Here is an 18587-nt window from a genome sequence, read left to right on the forward strand (position 1 = left end):
CAGTGCACTCTGTTCCCTCATCCAGGTCATGAATAACATGCTTCACAAAAATGTAAATCTTTTGATGTCTGAGAAGCGTGAACAAAAGTTTTACCAGAAGGACTGTGAAGCTCAAGAAATTATAGCACAGAGTTGGATCAAACTGATTTGTAAAATTCTGTTCTCCAAGTCCTAACTTGCCATGTCGCCCATCTCCAAAAGTAAACATGAGGCCATTCTCTGTATATAGGAAAAAAAAAAAAGATGTTATTAATAACAAAGATTCAGGACAAAACTAGGGCAAAATCATTACAAACAAAATAACAGGCCATGAAAATAAAAATATGTTTCTTCCAAAAGCAAAATCTGAACAATTATTTTCAGATTTTCAACAGATTAATACAATTCAAAAAATATATATATTTTCAGACAAAGTACTGCCAGAGATTAGCGTTAGTCTAGACAATTTTAGAAAAAAACCTGCAACAACAAAGCACTAGATTGAAATTGTATAGCAAAACAAAGGCTTCTAAACAAGAACACTTTTTACAAGGCATGATTATGAGCTTACAATGCCCCAGGAGATACCATGGACAGAACTATGCATGGCATGGCTGTGAATCAAAAATTCCTAATATCAAATCTGGCTTTCTCACTAGCTCACCCCTTCAGAACTAGTAAATCTGCACATGTCTTCATCTACTGCTCATTTTATAAAGAAAGCTTTTACAGTATAATAGAGAGTGACTGGAAGTGCATTTCAGAATTTTTCACTTACATTACCTGCAATTACAGCAGTATGATTTTCCCCACATGTAATGTTACATATTCTATGCCTCCTCAAGTGTTTCACAGACTTTGGTACGGAGGTTTCAAAAATAAAAGTACCATGTCCCAGCTGCCCATACTGCCCAAGTCCAAAAGTATATACATCTGTCTCTGAAAATGTACAAGCAAAGTTAACAATAAATATGCTGATGTATACATTATAACCTGCTTTCTATTAGCCAAGTGAAAGTCAAATGACATCAGCATCAAAACCCAACATTTTATCAATTAAAAAATGTACCGACTAATCAATTAAATTTATCAATAACAAAGTAAAATAAAATAAAAACCAGACAATGAAGCACTAAAATATATACAGAAAAGAATTTTGAATGGTTCAATATGCAATATATTTTCTAACATAACTGCAAAACAAGCCACTGAACACATGTACACAAAGTATCAGCTAACAAAAAATTTATGGGAGTTTACATACTGCAATTAATTCAAGACCACAGTGTTTACATATATGTGCATTTTCAAGGCAAATAGTCTCATCTTAATTTCTGGTTACCTGCATGTACACTGTATGACCCTAAATTTAATAGACTAGACCTCTTTACATTTGTGTGTAAGAAGAGACTGGAACAATAACAGAATAGGCTTCAGTATTCTGTTTGGCTACTAAATCAGCCCTGCATTAAATACAGAGAACACTATAATTGTGTTATCTTGTGACAGAATAATAATCTTTCCACATTAACATTTTGTCCATTTCATGGATGTGTGTCTGGACGTCTGTGCCAGGAAAAAGAATGAGAGCTTCTCCAAAGCAATAAAGATTCTTGGTGTGTCCATCCCTGGCACTCCATCACAATAGAAGACTGTGAAGCTTGTAAATCTTTATGAGATCATGCTTGAAAAGGGTAATTCAAAGACTAAGGTTTTTTGGGTAAAGGAGAAAATTTTCCTGGAATTTTATTCCCTGCCCCTTCTTCTTCTGCACGTAGGCAACAAAGGAAAAGCTAGAGAAGTACTAATTAAAACTTGAAAAATTGTTAGAAAACCCTGTGAAAGATTGAGAGACAAAAAATATTCTGTGCCAAGCAAAAAGAACCAAGACTCGGGAGCAATTTACCATTACATCATTGTCATGAACATGGTGCAGAGCACGCCTGCTCCTGCTGCCTAGATGCCGTCAGGTCAAGAAATCTCACCACCTTCTAAAGCAAGGGAGGAATGGGTATCTGCAGCTGAATGTGTGGAATGACAATCAGCTGAGAATCTTTGCTTTTTGAGCACTTCTCTGTGTCAAGGAAACCAGGTCACTGGAACAGCAAAGTATGTTTCAGTGCCACAGAAGTAGTTTATCTTGCACAACCAAATTCTCTGAGAAGCCACAAACTAGAGAAATATCAAAACCAAATTACGTTACCATTCCCCCAAACTAATCCTTCACTACTATCAGGGAAAGAGAAAGCAGAGAACAGACCAGATTCCATATTACTACCACAGTACACTTACTAACTTACATTGAACTTTCCAATTTCAATGGAACCATGATGAAATACTGTAACACTATGTATGGAAATATTCTTTCTAGGAAAGGATTTGCCCTTTCTGGCCCTTTTAAATTGTTCCATATAAACATGTGATGAATTCACACCATTAAAAAAAACCCAAATGATCTCACACTTTTTCAGACTGTAGATGAAAAATACTGAGTAAAGCTGTTTTTTTTTTCACTAAATGTAATAGCAAAGCTCCCTCTGCTGGAAATTTTAGTGCAAGAAAGCAACACCTCATGATCTTTAAAAAGCAAAACAAGTAAGAAATTTTCTGTAACGTTTGGACTTTCTGCATAAGAAACTATTCCTGCAAGAGAGGATCTTTCTCTAAGCAAACCAAAGTCTCATCTTCATTTTAGTAAACGTCTTTCTCAGGATGGCTTATTCCATAAATTCTGTTTAGCAGTACTGCGTTTGTCTTAACGTTTCTTTGGAAACTGGCCTTGTAATTTTCAAATTATACAGCTTTATTTGCTTAACATAATTATTTTGAGTGAAGTTGGAGTTTTTCCACATTATCTTAAATCCTGGCTTGAAACATGCAATGCCTTTTGCATTTGGGTTCAGAGGGAGATGTTCTCAAATGCTAACTTTAAAAGTACAGGAAACTATTTTCTTTCCTCTGTTTGTATTGACAATGAGGAGAACGGGCCAATCCAAAACCAGGTTAGAGTGCCTTTGTAAGAAGAATGGTTTCTTCTCCTGAACCCTAAAGATCAGGGGCACCTAAATTTTGCTCCTGCCAAATTTGCTTATTAGGCAGCTATCAAGGCATAAGAAGACAAAAACCTTGCACATTTCTTAAATGATTCACCGCTCTGGTGCAGAGTGAGGCCAAATCTCAGTAATTATCTCATTTAGCAGAAATTAGATACTTCCTCCAATCTGTCTTTATAAACACATGGAAAGAAAAGTCTATGGCAAAGCAACCTCATAGACTTAGTGATAAAATGAGAGAAGTGGATTTCATCATTCTGAACTTGAATTTGCCTACAGCATGAACCCAAAAGGGGACACCACCTCACTGTCACCTTCTTCTTACTGTCCTCAGTCCCAGTGAGGATATGGTTGGATGAAACAAATGAAATGCACTGCTAGCAAACAGGTAGATTCTGCTCCCCCATTCTCTCTGTTCAGTCCCCACTTGCACGGTCTCTGCTGTCCACCTGGCTACGTGCTGAGCCAGCTCAGCTCAGTAAGCGAAATGCCCTTAAAGGATGATGATAAAGGATGTCAGAGCTTGCACAGAAGCCAATGGCTTCACTGTTCCAAGTGACCTTCAGCACTTGAGTGCTGGGACTGCTTCCTCTTTACTTCCTACATTTTCTTATATGGATGAACAGGCATATTTCCCTGTAACTGTCTATCTTCCACCTCTGCAGGCATCTTCTGGAGTATATAACAGCTCTTTAATCTCCAGGACCGTTGTCACCATAAATAAATAGTCCTAGGCAAAAATCTCTATACCTTTCAGATTTTTTTTAACACATGCTACTTGCTTAAAGAACTGAGTGAGCTCCAAGAGTGCTTTAAATTAAGATTCATGCATTCCTTGCTATGTATTTAAGGCTACAGACAAAATTAAAAAGAAAAACAGAAACAGACAGGTATGCTTATATCTCTCCACATAGATTAAATTCCCTTGAGCATCATTAATGTTAATACTAATATATGTTAATGGGCTATTCACTCTTACTATAGAATGTTACTGTAAAAATAAGCTGTCGACACAATACTCAGTTTTACCAGAGCTAGTAATTGGATTTGGAGATTTCAATATAAATAGTATACAGACTTAAGAAAGGTTTGAAAAATATAGATAATCCTATATGGTTTGCACAGTCAGTTCCATCATGAAAAGGTAGAGCTTTTTAATCCTTTTCATTCGCTGTCAAAAGGGTACCTTGACTTTCTTTTATTTTTAGAAGACCTTGAGACAGAAGATGAAAAATCCAACGTTTTATACTAATACACTGATGTGCTGTGTGCTGTATTTTTATGTCAAATGATCTATTCTCGAAGGACTGCTTCACTTCTTCCTTTGAAGAGATATTTTTCTCCATTCAGAGAATAAAAGGAAGCAATATATTCTTTTATAGAGAGCATTATTCCCAGAGGACCTGTTATCATCTGAAAAAATGGAAGATATTAAGGCCACTCCCAATCATCTGTTTATTCTCCAGTTTCTAGATTCACAAGTTATTGTTATTCTACTGTTTTAAAAGCTTTATTGAAAAAGAACGCAAATGGGGATTGCTGCTCTCTCATGCTTCTTTTGAAAGTGAGGAGACCAACAGCTTTCATTTTCAGTAGGAAGTATTTGCAAGCATTATGGGTAGTGGATGCATTTGTTTTAGCCTCTGAGAGAAGTCATCTGGGATGCAGATACGATCTTCTTGAACTGACTGATAGACTGTCATGAAATGAATAGGTTTGTGCTGCTCCAGTAAGAGAAAGCTTTTGCATGACAGAATTTTTAACTGCAATTCTGTTTATTCTCTAGAACAACTGCAAATATTAAAGGCAGAAGTAACAATAAGACTTGTAAAGAAGATTGTTTCCAATATAATATTCAACATGTCAAAACCTTTTAACTTTGATTTTTATTTTCATAATCATTTCTCTCAACAGTTTAATTTTTTGTTCTCTGGGAAAAAAACCTGAGTTTCCCATTTTGCAGTTTCAGAGCAAAAAAATGAATTATTATAATACATACTTTCTACCATTTACTCTGATACTTGCTGGAGAGATTCCAAACAGTAGTTTGATTTAATAATCCAGATAACAGTGGCTCTTACCATATAAAATTGCCAATAGAATAGATAAGACAGTCATAAAAAAGAAATCAAATGAAGTGCTTTGAATAGACTAATTATGTACAAGAGTCAGGAAGAAACTTGCCTCGTACTCAGTAAGATAACTGGATTATGCTTTCCTCTAATGTGATAAACCCTAAGTAGAACTGATGACAAGAAATGAGCCAAGATGTGCAACAGCTTCTTCATATGACATTTTCTCCTATCCCATTCCCATGTTAAATGAGATAGATGAAACAGGGGAATGTACAGTAGTCAGACACTCACTTCTTATTTTTTAAGACTGAAATGACACACCCTGGAAAAATGGAAAGACTCTGAAAAGATGAAAACTGCATCAGTATATATTGTGTTACTAAAGCCAAACAGCACCTATTTTCACAGAAGATGATACATGAAATTCTAAATTTTTTCAAAATCATACTACAGTCTTAATTTAGGAAAATGATCTTAAAAGAGGTATAAATGTTTCTGCTGCTCTTTAAAGATACATCCGTCATTAGAATTCTCAATTTGTGGTCGCATCATGGAATATACACTTCAGTACTGATTTCAAGTTAAAAGCCTATAATGCTTGTACGCGACATTCTCGTTTTAAATTATTAAGTGTCCAAAATCTATCTCTTTTCACAATTTTTTTTTCCTAAGTATTTTTCCAAAATTGTGTTTTGAGTCAGAAAAATTTCTGTATGTCAGCACCCCTGACAAAGTACCTTGCACTTGAGACAGTATTTCCATTATCCTATACTCTTTTGTTAAAAGTGCCTTAGGCAGAAGTTCATGCCTGTAGCCTATTTAATTACAGTTAAAGTACAGTAAAAAAAACATTTATCTGACCTTTCACTCTTCTCACAACTATTACTCTTTAGGAAAATGTATTTTGTTGGAGGATAATTTTTCCTCTTCTCTTGACTCAACTGGATCTTCTGGCACTCAGCACTTTGATCATTGACTGCCAGCTAAGCCAGCACTAATTTTCTAATTTGTCCTCTACTAAAAAAATCTATTTCCATAGGCAAGTAAATCTTACATACTAAAACACTGACTTACTACGATGTTTTCTTCACTGTATTTGTTTTTTGGCATTTGTATGCCTCTTTGTTCTAGCTCTTGTAAAGATTTCACTATAATGCTGTCAATGATGTCATCCAGTCTACCTCTTCCTACTAAACCTCTCTAACAGTCATCTGTTATAATGAAATTTTATCACATGAAATACCATTAAAACAAAAAATCTATTGGTTGTGTTCAGATTTATGGTTAAAAAAATAATCAATAATGATAATCAAATTCTTTCTGCAGAAGTTCAGTTTATAACCCATAAAATAATGTCACAATTTATACATTTGGTGCCCCCAAATTTACAGTATTTTTTTTTCCTAATAATGATAATCTGATTTCATTGAAAGAAACTTATTTCATGACATAGAATATTGCCAGGACTGTATGTTGGTGGAAGAAGAGAGACAAAGGCATAGAAATGTAGACATGTGTTTGCATTATTTCCTGGATAGGCTACTGTTATTTCCTCCTCATAGTCTTCCCAAAGGAGTTTTAACCTCCCTAGAATCTTGCAGCTTGACTCATCATTACACATAATCTTTCCCAGCACATCACTTCCATCTTTTTAGAAATTTTGGTTATATAACCTTGAAGACACTCCACCAGATTGACAAGAGATGACATTAGCACTTTCAAAATACAGATTTAAGGACTGATATCTACACATCCCACTTGTTTTTATAGTTTTTGCATTTTGGTAGGAGATTAATTACAGGCATATTATACAGCTGTGGAATTCATTACAAGCCAAAGCTGATATTTTTTAATCATCTGTAGGCAAAGTCAAACTCTCCTTTCCTGCTTCTATAGTGCTGTAGTTCAGGATAGAACTTGTGGAAATAAATAGCTAGCAATGCTTTGCATATATCTCTTTGAAAAGCTAATTTACCTTTGGGACACAACTATGTAATAGTACAGTAATATACACCATATTTCATCTTCCAAGTACTATACATACAACCCTGTGAACTAATACATAAAAGTTGTGTTTGCACATTTTTATAACTTGTACAATCCATTGAATGTCTGTATCTGTACTAGTTTTACATGTATGTTAAGATTCTGCTTAAAGTCACAGGCAAATTCTGTATCACAAAAGAGATATTTAATTATTTAGGCATCCAGTAGATCATGCATCTCCATCACTATTAACAAAGAGCTACGTGAAAAGTGACTTCCCAAATACCTTCCTAAATATTCAGGGTCATTTAATTTTACTACAGAATGGAAGTTTTTCTCTAAAATTTGACTCACACACACCAATACCACTTTCAAGCTCCTCAGCAGAAAGAAACATTGATCACTTGTGTTGCACTAGGAGGTGCTGGCTTGTTACAACCCCAGTAAGAAAAGCACCCAGACTCTGTAAAGTATCTCTTAAAATGCTATTTATTGGAGCTAACACTATCAAGATAAATAAGATAGTATCAATAATCTTACATCCCTTCAGATGCTGGGAATCCTGAGCAGTGTGGAATTGAACAGGCCTCCAGCCAGGCACAGCACACCACATAGATCCCATCCATGGAAGGTTACCCCATTTTGGTCATTTGAGTTTTTATAGGATTTTCTTACAAGCAAAACTCTATTCATCATTTATACTGTCAAATAAAAAGAACATTCACATGGGAACTTGCTGCTGAAGTTTTAGATAAAGGCAAGGACACGCAGGTTGTGTAATCACAGGTACCAAGCAGAAGCTGCCTGTTAGCTCCTCCGTTACGATAAGCTGACAAAGTTTATCCTGCAGCAAAGGGATATGCACAGCACAGGCCCCAACATCAAACTATATGCACAGCACAGCACAGGTCTGCACTTAGGTTAACTGCTATGTGGATTTCTACCTCCTTGATGTACAATGGTCTTCCAGGTAGGATCACTACAGCATCTTACATTTCAGTGGGATATACATTCTTTAAAGTAAATTGAGTTCACTGACTAAGTCACAGGGCTGTAAAAAAAGCCAGTTAAACTGCATACCTGTCAGCACCACCGTGTGTTCTCCACCACAAACAACCTTATTAACCTTTTCCATAATACCCAGTACAGGCTGTGGGACTCTACTGTTCTTCAGCTGTTCAGGCAATAATCCCAGTTTCCCATTCTCTGGTTCTCCAAAAGTATAGAGCTCACCATCTCCTGTGAAAATACAGAACAGAGCAGGATTTCCAGCACGCACTCAGAAGTAAGGCTGTGTTGTCAAGACTGCTGCAGATCCAAATCAGTTAGACAGAAAAGTGTATCAACATCACAGGATAACTGAACATACTTGTATAATGTCCAAACAGCTGTGCAAAGTAGTCTGCTTTGATGGGACAAGAAAAGGGATAAATTTTAGCCCCTCTCCAAGATGAGAAAAGCAAAATTTAGCCTGCAAGGAATCTAGCCCAGGGAAAAACAAAAGCATATACATCCTGCTTCTGAGATGCTTCTGAGAGGTTAGGATTCCCTCTGTAATCAGTGCTTATGTCAACTGAAGTTGCTTGCAAGAATCTCAAAAGAGAAAATCATTTTGCACGGAATTTTGATGGAAAATCCACACTTTCTTCTTGTAAGATATAGAGAAAAAAAGAATAAAAGCAGATTAAATGACACAAAACTGTGTGTGGTCTGGACAGCAAGAAGAGAGCTGTATATTCAACAACAGTGTATATATCAATAGCAGTGGTTCCACAGCAATAACCCCAACAGAATTAACTTAAAAAAATACTGAGAGGTCTTTACAGATCTCTTCCTGTAACTTCATCCTGATCTGCTACATAATCATACAAGATGACCCTTCTCGTTCACCCAGACTTTTTAGAAATCCAGTTCAAATTCAGTCCCAAATTTGGGTAACTCGTCTTATTTTCACATTTCCTTTGTTTTATCTTTTCTAATCACTACCTTAGCTTTTTCACAGCTATGTAAGTCTGAATGACCATTCAAGACAGCATTCTATATATCTTTCCACCATAGTTAAAAATGGAACATGTAAAAAGTACTTTCCATTCCTAAATTTGCAATTTATCTACATTTATCTACTTTTTTCACATTTATCTACATTTTACATTTATCTACATCCTTTTTAAAAAATTTATCTACATTTCTGATTTTCTGTGCCAAGGGGCCCCCAACTATTCTACTATTCTAGTAGGTCAGAGTGAGGTTTAGGTCCTTACTGCCAGGAAAGCTTCAAGTTAATAGCTGAGTGTTCCCTACTCCTCAAAAGACTATCTATGGAGTAGCGACCTCATAGCAAATGTGTCCCACAATCTGAATTTGAAATTACTTACAAAAGAAATCATCAAACACTGTTAAGTAAGAAACAATTTAGTTTTTAATCCCAGTTGGATATAACAAAGCACAAGGATAAACAGAACTCTCACACGGAGCTAGGCCAAGATAAAGAAATGTTTAAACTAGTGTAGGAGCTAAAGGAAATTCGAAGAGATGGCGACAGTTACATAATCAACATAAGAACAAACCCCAGACATATACTCCATAATTAAAGCTCAGTCATCAGAAGCACCCATCTGCAATATTTCTGGAAACATGCAGATTCGTACTTCAGTACAAAATGTACTTTTACTTTCAGACGGATACATTCAGTGTTCACAAATTTACTTTCACAGCATTTAGAGGCATTACTATTGTATGATACACAAGTATCTGAGAGATTCTTCTTCAAAAGCAACAAATTCCTTGCCAACACGAAAGTTGGGTTAACCCTAGAAATGCTGGTCTTTCCCCACAGACAATGAAAACAGATGAGCTCAAAGAAAGTTTCAAAGCTTAAGCCTTATTTAGGTGTTCAGGATCGACCATTAGAGAAGTCCATCCCTCTCTCAAACAAACATATGCAGAGCATAAGAAAACAAGCTTATTACTAGTTTTCTGTTATAACACATTTGTGAATATTCTTCCATTTGCACAGCTGCTACGTTTGTTGCTTTTTCCTTGCACTTTGTCAGCTGCAACTTAAAATTTGAGAATTTAAGGACAATGGCAACAACCAAAAAAATAGGCTGACACAGAAATAGGAAATATGGGAGAGCTAAAAGTAAACCTATAAATAAAAATGTGAAGTAGAAAAAATGAAGCTACATATGCATTGCAAAACACAAATGAGATTAGTCAAATTATTAAAATCAAGTTAATAAAAATTGAAGGATATAACTCAAAACCAAAGTTTATTAAAACTTGGGCATACCAAGCCAAGAGAGGAAAGGAATTTTATCTTTTGGAATTTTTAATTCTGAACATGAGAAAGTCAAAACTCACGTCAGTAAGAAATGTGTCGTTTTTATTGAATCTTCCTGAGCTTTACTCTGGCGCACTCATTTAAAATTGCTTTTGCATGAATAAAAACTGAGCAAGAGTTTTAGGTTGCAAAAATGGATCTTCATTTTGTGTAACTATGGGACAAATAGTTAGGAATACATTTTTATTTAAGTAATCTGCTAAATCCAATACAGAAACTAGATTCAAAATGCTTTTCCTGGAAAACTCTTTTCCCAACAACGTATATATATTTTTTTCTTTGTGGCACTCGGCTCTCGATTACTTTGTGCTAAAGAATGACTACAGCAGTCGGTGCATAGAACAGAGCAGCACAGACTGCTCTTGCCAGGACCCACCATCAGCAGGGCTTTGATTCATTCTGAAAACCTTTAAACTACTATGTCTTTAAATAAAGCAGTGCTTCTCCTCCCATCCTCTCAGAGGAAGTAATTCTGGAGCAGTCATGCTCATTTGTGACGTATGTTAAAGGTCTAAATTATCAGCTATTTTCTTCAAAAGAAGCCTGTGGATAGCTTTTCAATGAATTTTAACTATAGGAGAATCTGAATTATGTCTCTTATTTTATGGTAAAGTCCATTCAGGACAAAAAAAAAAAAGGGGGGGGATTACGCATTTTTTAAGATACCTCAGCTTCAAATGTATTTAAAAGCATCAATTAACTTGAAAATTATGAAAAAATGTATTACAGCAAGAACAAAAACTGTGAAGAGGACTTTTTTTCATAAAAGCCAAATTCCTGCTTTAAAATGGAAAATGGGTCCTAAGCCTCAACATAAAGTTGCAACCCAGCATTTCCACCAAAGATTTAGAACCTAACTTTGATGGTATACTATTTATTTGTAAAACTTACAAGATCTAAGAAATTTAGCCTCTGCCTTAGCCAAAGAAACCCCAAACTATTTTATATGGTTTCTATATTTTTCAAGGTCACTTCTGCCTCTTGCAACAGCACAGATTCTTCAAGTACCATGCTGCTGGGCCACTAAGGCTAGCAACTGGACTTACTGTCTTTACTGAATGCTCTAACTGCACAGAGAGGCAATCAGGGAATGACAATAATACAATCTTACTTAAAGTCAAACTTCCTGCAGCATTTCACAGGGCTCGGGCAATTACGAATAGTCACCTACAATCTATTCACAGAGGTACATTCTCTCCAGCAAGACAAAACAGGACAGCAGCTCTATTTCTCACCTATCATCATCTGAGGTGTAACTCCATCCTCCCAGCAGTCCTTATATTTTCTATCATTTTCACATTTTCTTTCCTGCACACACAAACTATACACCAATAATATTATAACAGTTCATTTGCCTGCATGTATCTGTGCAGAAATACCTTTGTTGCACTCTTCTACACTTCTTTTCTAAGAGGTGTTTTGCAGTCATTTCAATCTGCCTGTGTTTTAAGAAACAGCAAATTATCTCAGCAGCAGCAAAGTGTATTTCATTTCAAAACTATGGTCTGTGTTTAGGCTTCTCTGTTCAGTTTGATTTTCTGTTTTAATTCTGAATTCTTATATCTAGTATAGACATAGCCTGAACAGGCTGATATTTTGCAGTCATTTGCAGCAGCATCCATTTTCTGTTCTAAAACAGTAGCCCAATTAACAACAAAAAATCAACTGCAATGTGAGGCTTTCTGTAACCATTCAATGGACAAAAAGAGATTTTATTAGGGATTCTAAGTGAAAAGAAAGGAAAAAAAACAACAAAGAAAGAACCCTGTATTTTTTGGAAGGTAAGTATTGTTTTAATACTCATGGATCTGCCATATATTTCTAGAAACAAGCTGATAAACCCCCAAAAGCACTTGGGAGTTACCTACTTATGCAGTTCTCTTTGAAGAGATCAGCACTTCTTTTTAAACACTACTGCACTGCAAATATTAATCCAATCACAATAGAATTAATAGAATTAGAGATTCAAATGGCCAAGCTTCCACTGACTTCCCAAACTAATCGAGTTTGTTACATTTTTTCAACTTAATCCAGCTAACAAAGATAAACCCATTTATTAAAGCAGTTTTAGAATACATTACACATTCCTTTAAGGAAAATAGAAGTCTAAAAACTATAAAGAATAGCTACTAAGCTTAAAAAGAATTCAGTCAAACCCAGATAAATTTTGAGAACAGTATGTGTGCAGTACATCTGCATTTTAAGGACAGTCTGTTCACCTGGTTATTTCATTTTTTCCTCTCATGAGTCACATTCTCATGTGTTGAAGCTTCCCTAGTGTGGCACCTTTTCTGTATCACTGAACTTTGGGTCAGAGGAGCAGGTCAAGGAAATGGGCAAGTGAATGGAAAACTATCTTTGCTTATCAAAAGCAAATGCACATACTGCAGATGAAAGAAGATATGAGACCTGGCTGGTGGCAAATGAGGGCAGTAGACAAAATAATTGGACCACTCTATGATCCCTTAAATAAATGAAGGGGAAAAAAAAAAAAAAAAGTATTTATTTAAGACCAAATTGGTTGAAACCACCTAAACTGCTGAAATTCTGAGCATAGAATTGTTTGTGGAATGGATGATCTTTAAAATTGGTGCTTAAAAATAATGACAAAGTACATTTAAAAAAAAAGAATTTGAGGAACCTGCAAAGCTCTCTATGAAAAGACATTGTCTCAGTGAGAATCTATCTCAGTCTTGCTTATAGTAATAGTTCAGGCAGGGGAAACACCAGAAGAGGTCTAATATATTCAGCTCCCTTCTGGCTCCACAAATACAATTCTGCTGTGATCATTAGTGTAACAGTTAGCTACATCGGCTTTTCCTGCTCTCCACCTCCTCCAGTGGACAAATGAGTCACATGTGCTTGCCAAGCTTAATGCTGTCTGAAAAACTGTCCCCTCTTGAGTGAGTGTGGTCAAAGATTAGTCAAGTGAAGATCTATATATGGACACAAAATCATTGCTACACTATTTCAGCTCTTTCTTTCTCCATTGCTTTGTTTGAGACTTACTTCTAATATGGGAACCTAACATCCCAAATCTGCAAAAAGAAAGGAAAGCTACACTTGCAAAAAGTCCTTAAAGAGGGCTAGAAACTATAAACTAAAAACTTTGAAGAATGCAAAGTGAGAGGAAAAGGGAGCAAACAATCATCTTTCAAACATGAAGTGAGTAATCAGGCCAGCTTCCTAATTTGTGTATGGAAATGAGCCAGCCATTGCCTGCGCTTCTGCCCAGTCTAAATTTCATAAGTGTTTTTGTTATAAATTCAGATGATTGAATGCTGTACAATGTCTGTAAAACATGCTTTTACCTGCTAAAGGTTTCTGTCAGGATTCCACTCTACTTTCATTGACATTGCACTTGGCTTTACAGCAGGTAAACATCTTAAAGACAAATGCCTACTAAAAAATCTTTTGTAAAACCAGCTGTTTCAAAGAAAAAACAACTGTAGTTTAAAAAAAACCCAAACCCAGCAGCCTGGAATCCATACTTCATCACTTTTTTTCTCAATAGTCTCTTATTAATGAACATCCTGCCCTGGAGAGGGCACTATGTGACCACACGACGTATTCTAGTATCCTCATTACCCACCTTTTAGTTTTAACCCAGATACGCCTGTGATCCTAATGGTTTACTTAGCCAGGATACACCTTTTATCAAATGTAAATATATTAAGAAAGGGAACCATATGGTGCCATGCCCATCAGTTCAGCCTGGCAACATTTATCAAGTCCTACATCCTGCAACTATGTTTTATTATTAAAGACAGTATATTATTTGATGCTTTTTTATGTATAAGTCATGTTTAAAAAGGCAAAATGTAGTAATTCCATAGTATTCTAATAACTGCTAAGTTACAGGTGTTAAAAGCTTTACACTAGCAGTGCTTCTACCATTCTTCCATAGCAACAGCAACCACAATCTAAAGAAGTTCCTCTGGTAAACTTTATTGATGTTGAAGGAATTAATACAGATTATACACTCACCCGAATAGTTCCAACTTCATTTCTGGAAATACAGAACTACTTTCTTTTCCACGTATTTCCTCCAAAAGTATATATTAAATTAACAGTAATCATACCAAACTCTAGTATACAAGATGAAACCATACAATAAAAAATACATGGAAAACTCCCTGTGCTAGGCAAACTTTTAAACATACTTCAAGGTATAATTCAATGACTAACTGGCAATTTGGCAGAAAAAACCCTATCCCTGTAATATGAATATTCCAAATACTCCAGAATTACCTAGTTTGCTATGTTCTACCACCCTTCAGGGGCAGAATATGAGGATGTGAACCACTGTTCTAAGCCCATCTAGCAAGTCCTACAGGCAAGTGTTTATCATAAGTGAAAAAAAGAATCCTAATAATACTAAAAAAATCACCTTTTTAAAGAAAAATCTTTTAAAAGCATAGTGCCTTGACTTTCTTCTTAACTAGGCTTTAAGAAAAATAAGGTAACTACATTTTTACTCTAACAGACTCAGTGTGCAGAACTTCCAAAGTCATAATGTAATGGCTATCATAGCTAAAATAATGTGTGACTATGGTACACTTATATTAAATGCATAAGCTTTGTTTTTAAACACTGTCTGGATATACACTGACAGTAGTACAACAGAAGGTCAAGTCAATAAAAGTATCAGTCAAATAAAACTGTCAGCAAGGACTCAAAGGAAAATAATAAAAAAAATATTTCTCCCTTTACCACAAGAGAGGCCATCCACGTGTCAGCAGTTTCAGCGAGACAGACTGAAGCTCAATTTGTGCAGGATTTGCAGATAGTAAAGTTGAAAATTAAAATTTTCCATCTCACAACCAGGCCTGTTTAAACAATATCAGGTTCAACAACTCCCCATTTTCACAGGTGATAAACCAGTTCACCATCTTATTAATATTTTAAAAGGCTCCATTTCTCTTACCCAGCTGATACCCTCATCCTTTTTTCTCATCCCCTTCCATTAAAAGTTTAAAAGTTGCCACTTCCTTAGAGCACCTGGCACACACTGTTCTCTCCTTGCTCTTAGATGCTCATCCTCAACCCTTCTTCTAATGACAGCTTTTATCACATCCCCCTGCAGTCTTGTCAGAGCTCCAGCTCTTGGCTCTAAGGCAGAAATACAAACTTTCTTACTATAGATTTGAAGTAAAGATTTTTTTTTATTATTATTATTATTTTGAGTTCAGGAAGCTGTAGATTTCCTAACAGGTTTTAAGCTCCTGATCAGTTAGAGGCACTTCATTCATTTACTGTAATAAAGCATCTGTAATAAAAGTTGCACACTATCAGCATAACAGCTAATTAGTATTTGTTCACCATAGGAAGCTCTTGTTCTGTTAACAGCATATTCTCAGAGAGCTATATAGATATTCTACACAGAAAAGTAACAATTATCAACTAACCTGAGAAAAGTATCTGATGGAATAGTTCCTGGGTATCAATTAAAAGCTTTACAATAAAAATTACTGATCCTTTGAAATCTTTTAATTACTCTGAGGGGACTAAAATGTAAAGCTTAATAAAGTAAATCTATTTGGGTGAGAGGAATTAATGGCTGCTCATATATAATACCATCAGTACTGACTCATAAATTCACCCATACTGGCATTATTAAAAAATTAGTGGCATCATCACTTTGGAAACCAACAGAGAGATGGGAAGAGAGAGGTGGAAAAGCAACAGAGAGGTTGCAACTGACTCACCGTAGTGTATGCTTCTCCTCACATCATATACTATCTGCTTAACTGACTTCAAAATTTAAAATTTAAGATATAACATCAAACTTTGACAACCATCTTGCACTGCTAGCAAATTAGATTAATTTTTCCTCAAAACATAGTAAGTCTATTAAATATTTATATTTCTAGAGAAGATGATTACTTGATCATCACAAAAAAAATGAATAATCTCAAGAAAAGGTGGATTATTGAAACCGTAATATTAATCCACAACATTTGTCATCACCTTCATGAAAATGAAGTGTGGCAGGACAGTCATTCTTTCTAATATACTTTCGCACAACAATGTGCAAATGCAGAAAATTAACTGCCATTTTTTCTCAATAATAATATATAATTATGTAGTAGATTACATACAAATTTCTCAAATAAATAAATTAAGATCATATTTTAGAGAACCTGTCTCTGGTAACATCTCCCAGTGTGATACAAAACTACACAGCTGACTTTCTGCCACAAGGAAGTTTTTAACAACTATGGCATATCTAGTTTCAAAAGTAATGAATGCCTCATTAGCTACCTTTACAAAGACAACAATTTGAGAACCACTGCCTTGTCTCCACTAACTGCTATTCCCATTCTCTTACCTGTTATCAAGGCAGAGTGATAATATCCACAGGATACAGAGGAAACAGGTTTTCCAACATCCACTTGACATGGGACACTGACACAGGCTTCATGAGCCAAGCCAATCTGACCTTCTGAATTGTCACCCCATACAAAAAGCTGCCCATCCTCTAAAATGAAGACACAAATAGGTAACAGATTTAAAACCAAAACTAATAAAAAGTTAATCTACCCATTTAAGAGCATTTCATAAATTCTGCGTATGATACTAGTACACGTCAAGATCTCAGGGACATAAAATGGTACTTAGCACAATGCAACAAAACAGTCTGAAGTAAGAGGGTATCCCTTAAACTTTTCAAAAGTGACACAGAAAACTTAGTTATCAACTGATGGTAGGCCTTAAACAGTAACAGGAAAAGTCCTATGTAGAAACATTCCTCCAAAAAGAGGAAGATTAAGTATATAAGATGATTCAGCTGCCAGAGATCAGTAAGAAAATATTACAGTGAATTTAATCTTCTAATTTCTAGTAGCAAGTCACCACTTTCTCATTCTTCCAAACTCATTCTCTGTTCTGACTTTGGTACACAACCCACTTATTCTTACCTTATCTTTTAGTACTCTTCAGAGGTGATTATACTGCCCACCTTCATTTTGCTTGCCTTAAACTATTACAATAGGTGTTACAGGTTAACTAAGACCAGTCTCTATTGACACAAAGACCAATGGCATCAGTAAAAAACAAAAAAAGGTAGTGAACAACATGATCTGTCTAGAAGAGATGAGGTATTTTCTCTGCATATTTCTTGTTGGTGGGAAATAAGTTGTGAATAAAAAAACCGTATCACCTACAGCCCTACTGAGATGCCACTGGGAACTAAAATAATTAAAAATTGACTTACAAATCACAGGAGAATGTTAGCAATTGTCACAAAAAATACAAACCAAATGAGCAGTATCTCTCTCACACACTCTTAGGTTCTCTGTCACATTCTGAAGTGACAGCCTCAATAACTTATCCTAAACATGTACAGAAACAGCTGCTTTATAGCAAAACTTGAGAAATTACATTATAGGGTAACAAAGGACCGTCCACCCAATGGCTGTAAGTATCGTATCTGTGTGGACTTCAACATGTCGCAATTGTATAATTTTGCCATCAGAGAAACAGGTCTCTGGTAGGTTCGAATCAGTGACAACACAGCTGTGTAGCCTGTACCAGCAGACCAAAAGGGTTGCAGCATTAAATGGAATTAGAAAAACTTAGTTTTCGTAAGATTCATGTTTTGTATCTGGCTTCCCAGGAAATGAACTGAAGATTTTTCCCATTTTGAGGGTATTCATACTGTTTCTCCTTTGCAAAGGACTCCTACTAAACTAGCACAGGTTGAGCTCCTATTGCAGGCCATTGCTCATGGAAAAGGTCTACTTTCATAGACATTGTAGGAAGTTAATGAGACTGCCACTGCTTGCAAGATTGTGTTGAAACAGACAACTGGCGATCAAAAAATGACTATGGTTACTAGAGAAGGAGAACAGGAAGGCACAGAAAACACACCCACATATGCAGACAGAATGCTGGAATAAATGTTTCCCTGGAACACCAAGCTGGACACACACAAATGGATTTATTAGCGGTTGCTCTTACCAGTTACTGCTGCTGAGGTGTATGATCCAGCTGCTAGCTGTTTAATCTTGTGCTGGGTGGTAAAAAAACTAATTAAATGAAACGTGGTCCTTTCCTCTGTGTCACCTAATCCCAACTGACCTTCATTGTTACCTCCAGCAGCATACACATTTCCTTTTTCTGCATACAGAAAAGCAGATGTAACACACA

General features: G+C 35.8%; 1 protein-coding gene across 1 annotated transcript in view; it reads right to left on the reverse strand.

The window, feature by feature from the left end:
- Nucleotides 1-8: 8 nt before the first annotated feature.
- RPGR (retinitis pigmentosa GTPase regulator) overlaps nucleotides 9-18587 on the reverse strand; it is a gene marked incomplete at both ends in the record, with an annotated part of 29549 nt that continues 10970 nt past the window's right edge. The window contains 5 exons of the mRNA XM_010177941.1: nucleotides 9-219; nucleotides 763-918; nucleotides 8174-8332; nucleotides 16768-16917; nucleotides 18399-18557. Of these exons, the coding sequence (XP_010176243.1) occupies nucleotides 9-219; nucleotides 763-918; nucleotides 8174-8332; nucleotides 16768-16917; nucleotides 18399-18557 (835 nt within the window). The remainder of the gene's footprint in view (nucleotides 220-762; nucleotides 919-8173; nucleotides 8333-16767; nucleotides 16918-18398; nucleotides 18558-18587) is intronic.

Source organism: Antrostomus carolinensis, unplaced genomic scaffold (assembly GCF_000700745.2).
Source record: "Antrostomus carolinensis isolate BGI_N321 unplaced genomic scaffold, ASM70074v2 scaffold27921, whole genome shotgun sequence".
NCBI classification, from domain to species: Eukaryota; Metazoa; Chordata; class Aves; order Caprimulgiformes; family Caprimulgidae; genus Antrostomus; species Antrostomus carolinensis.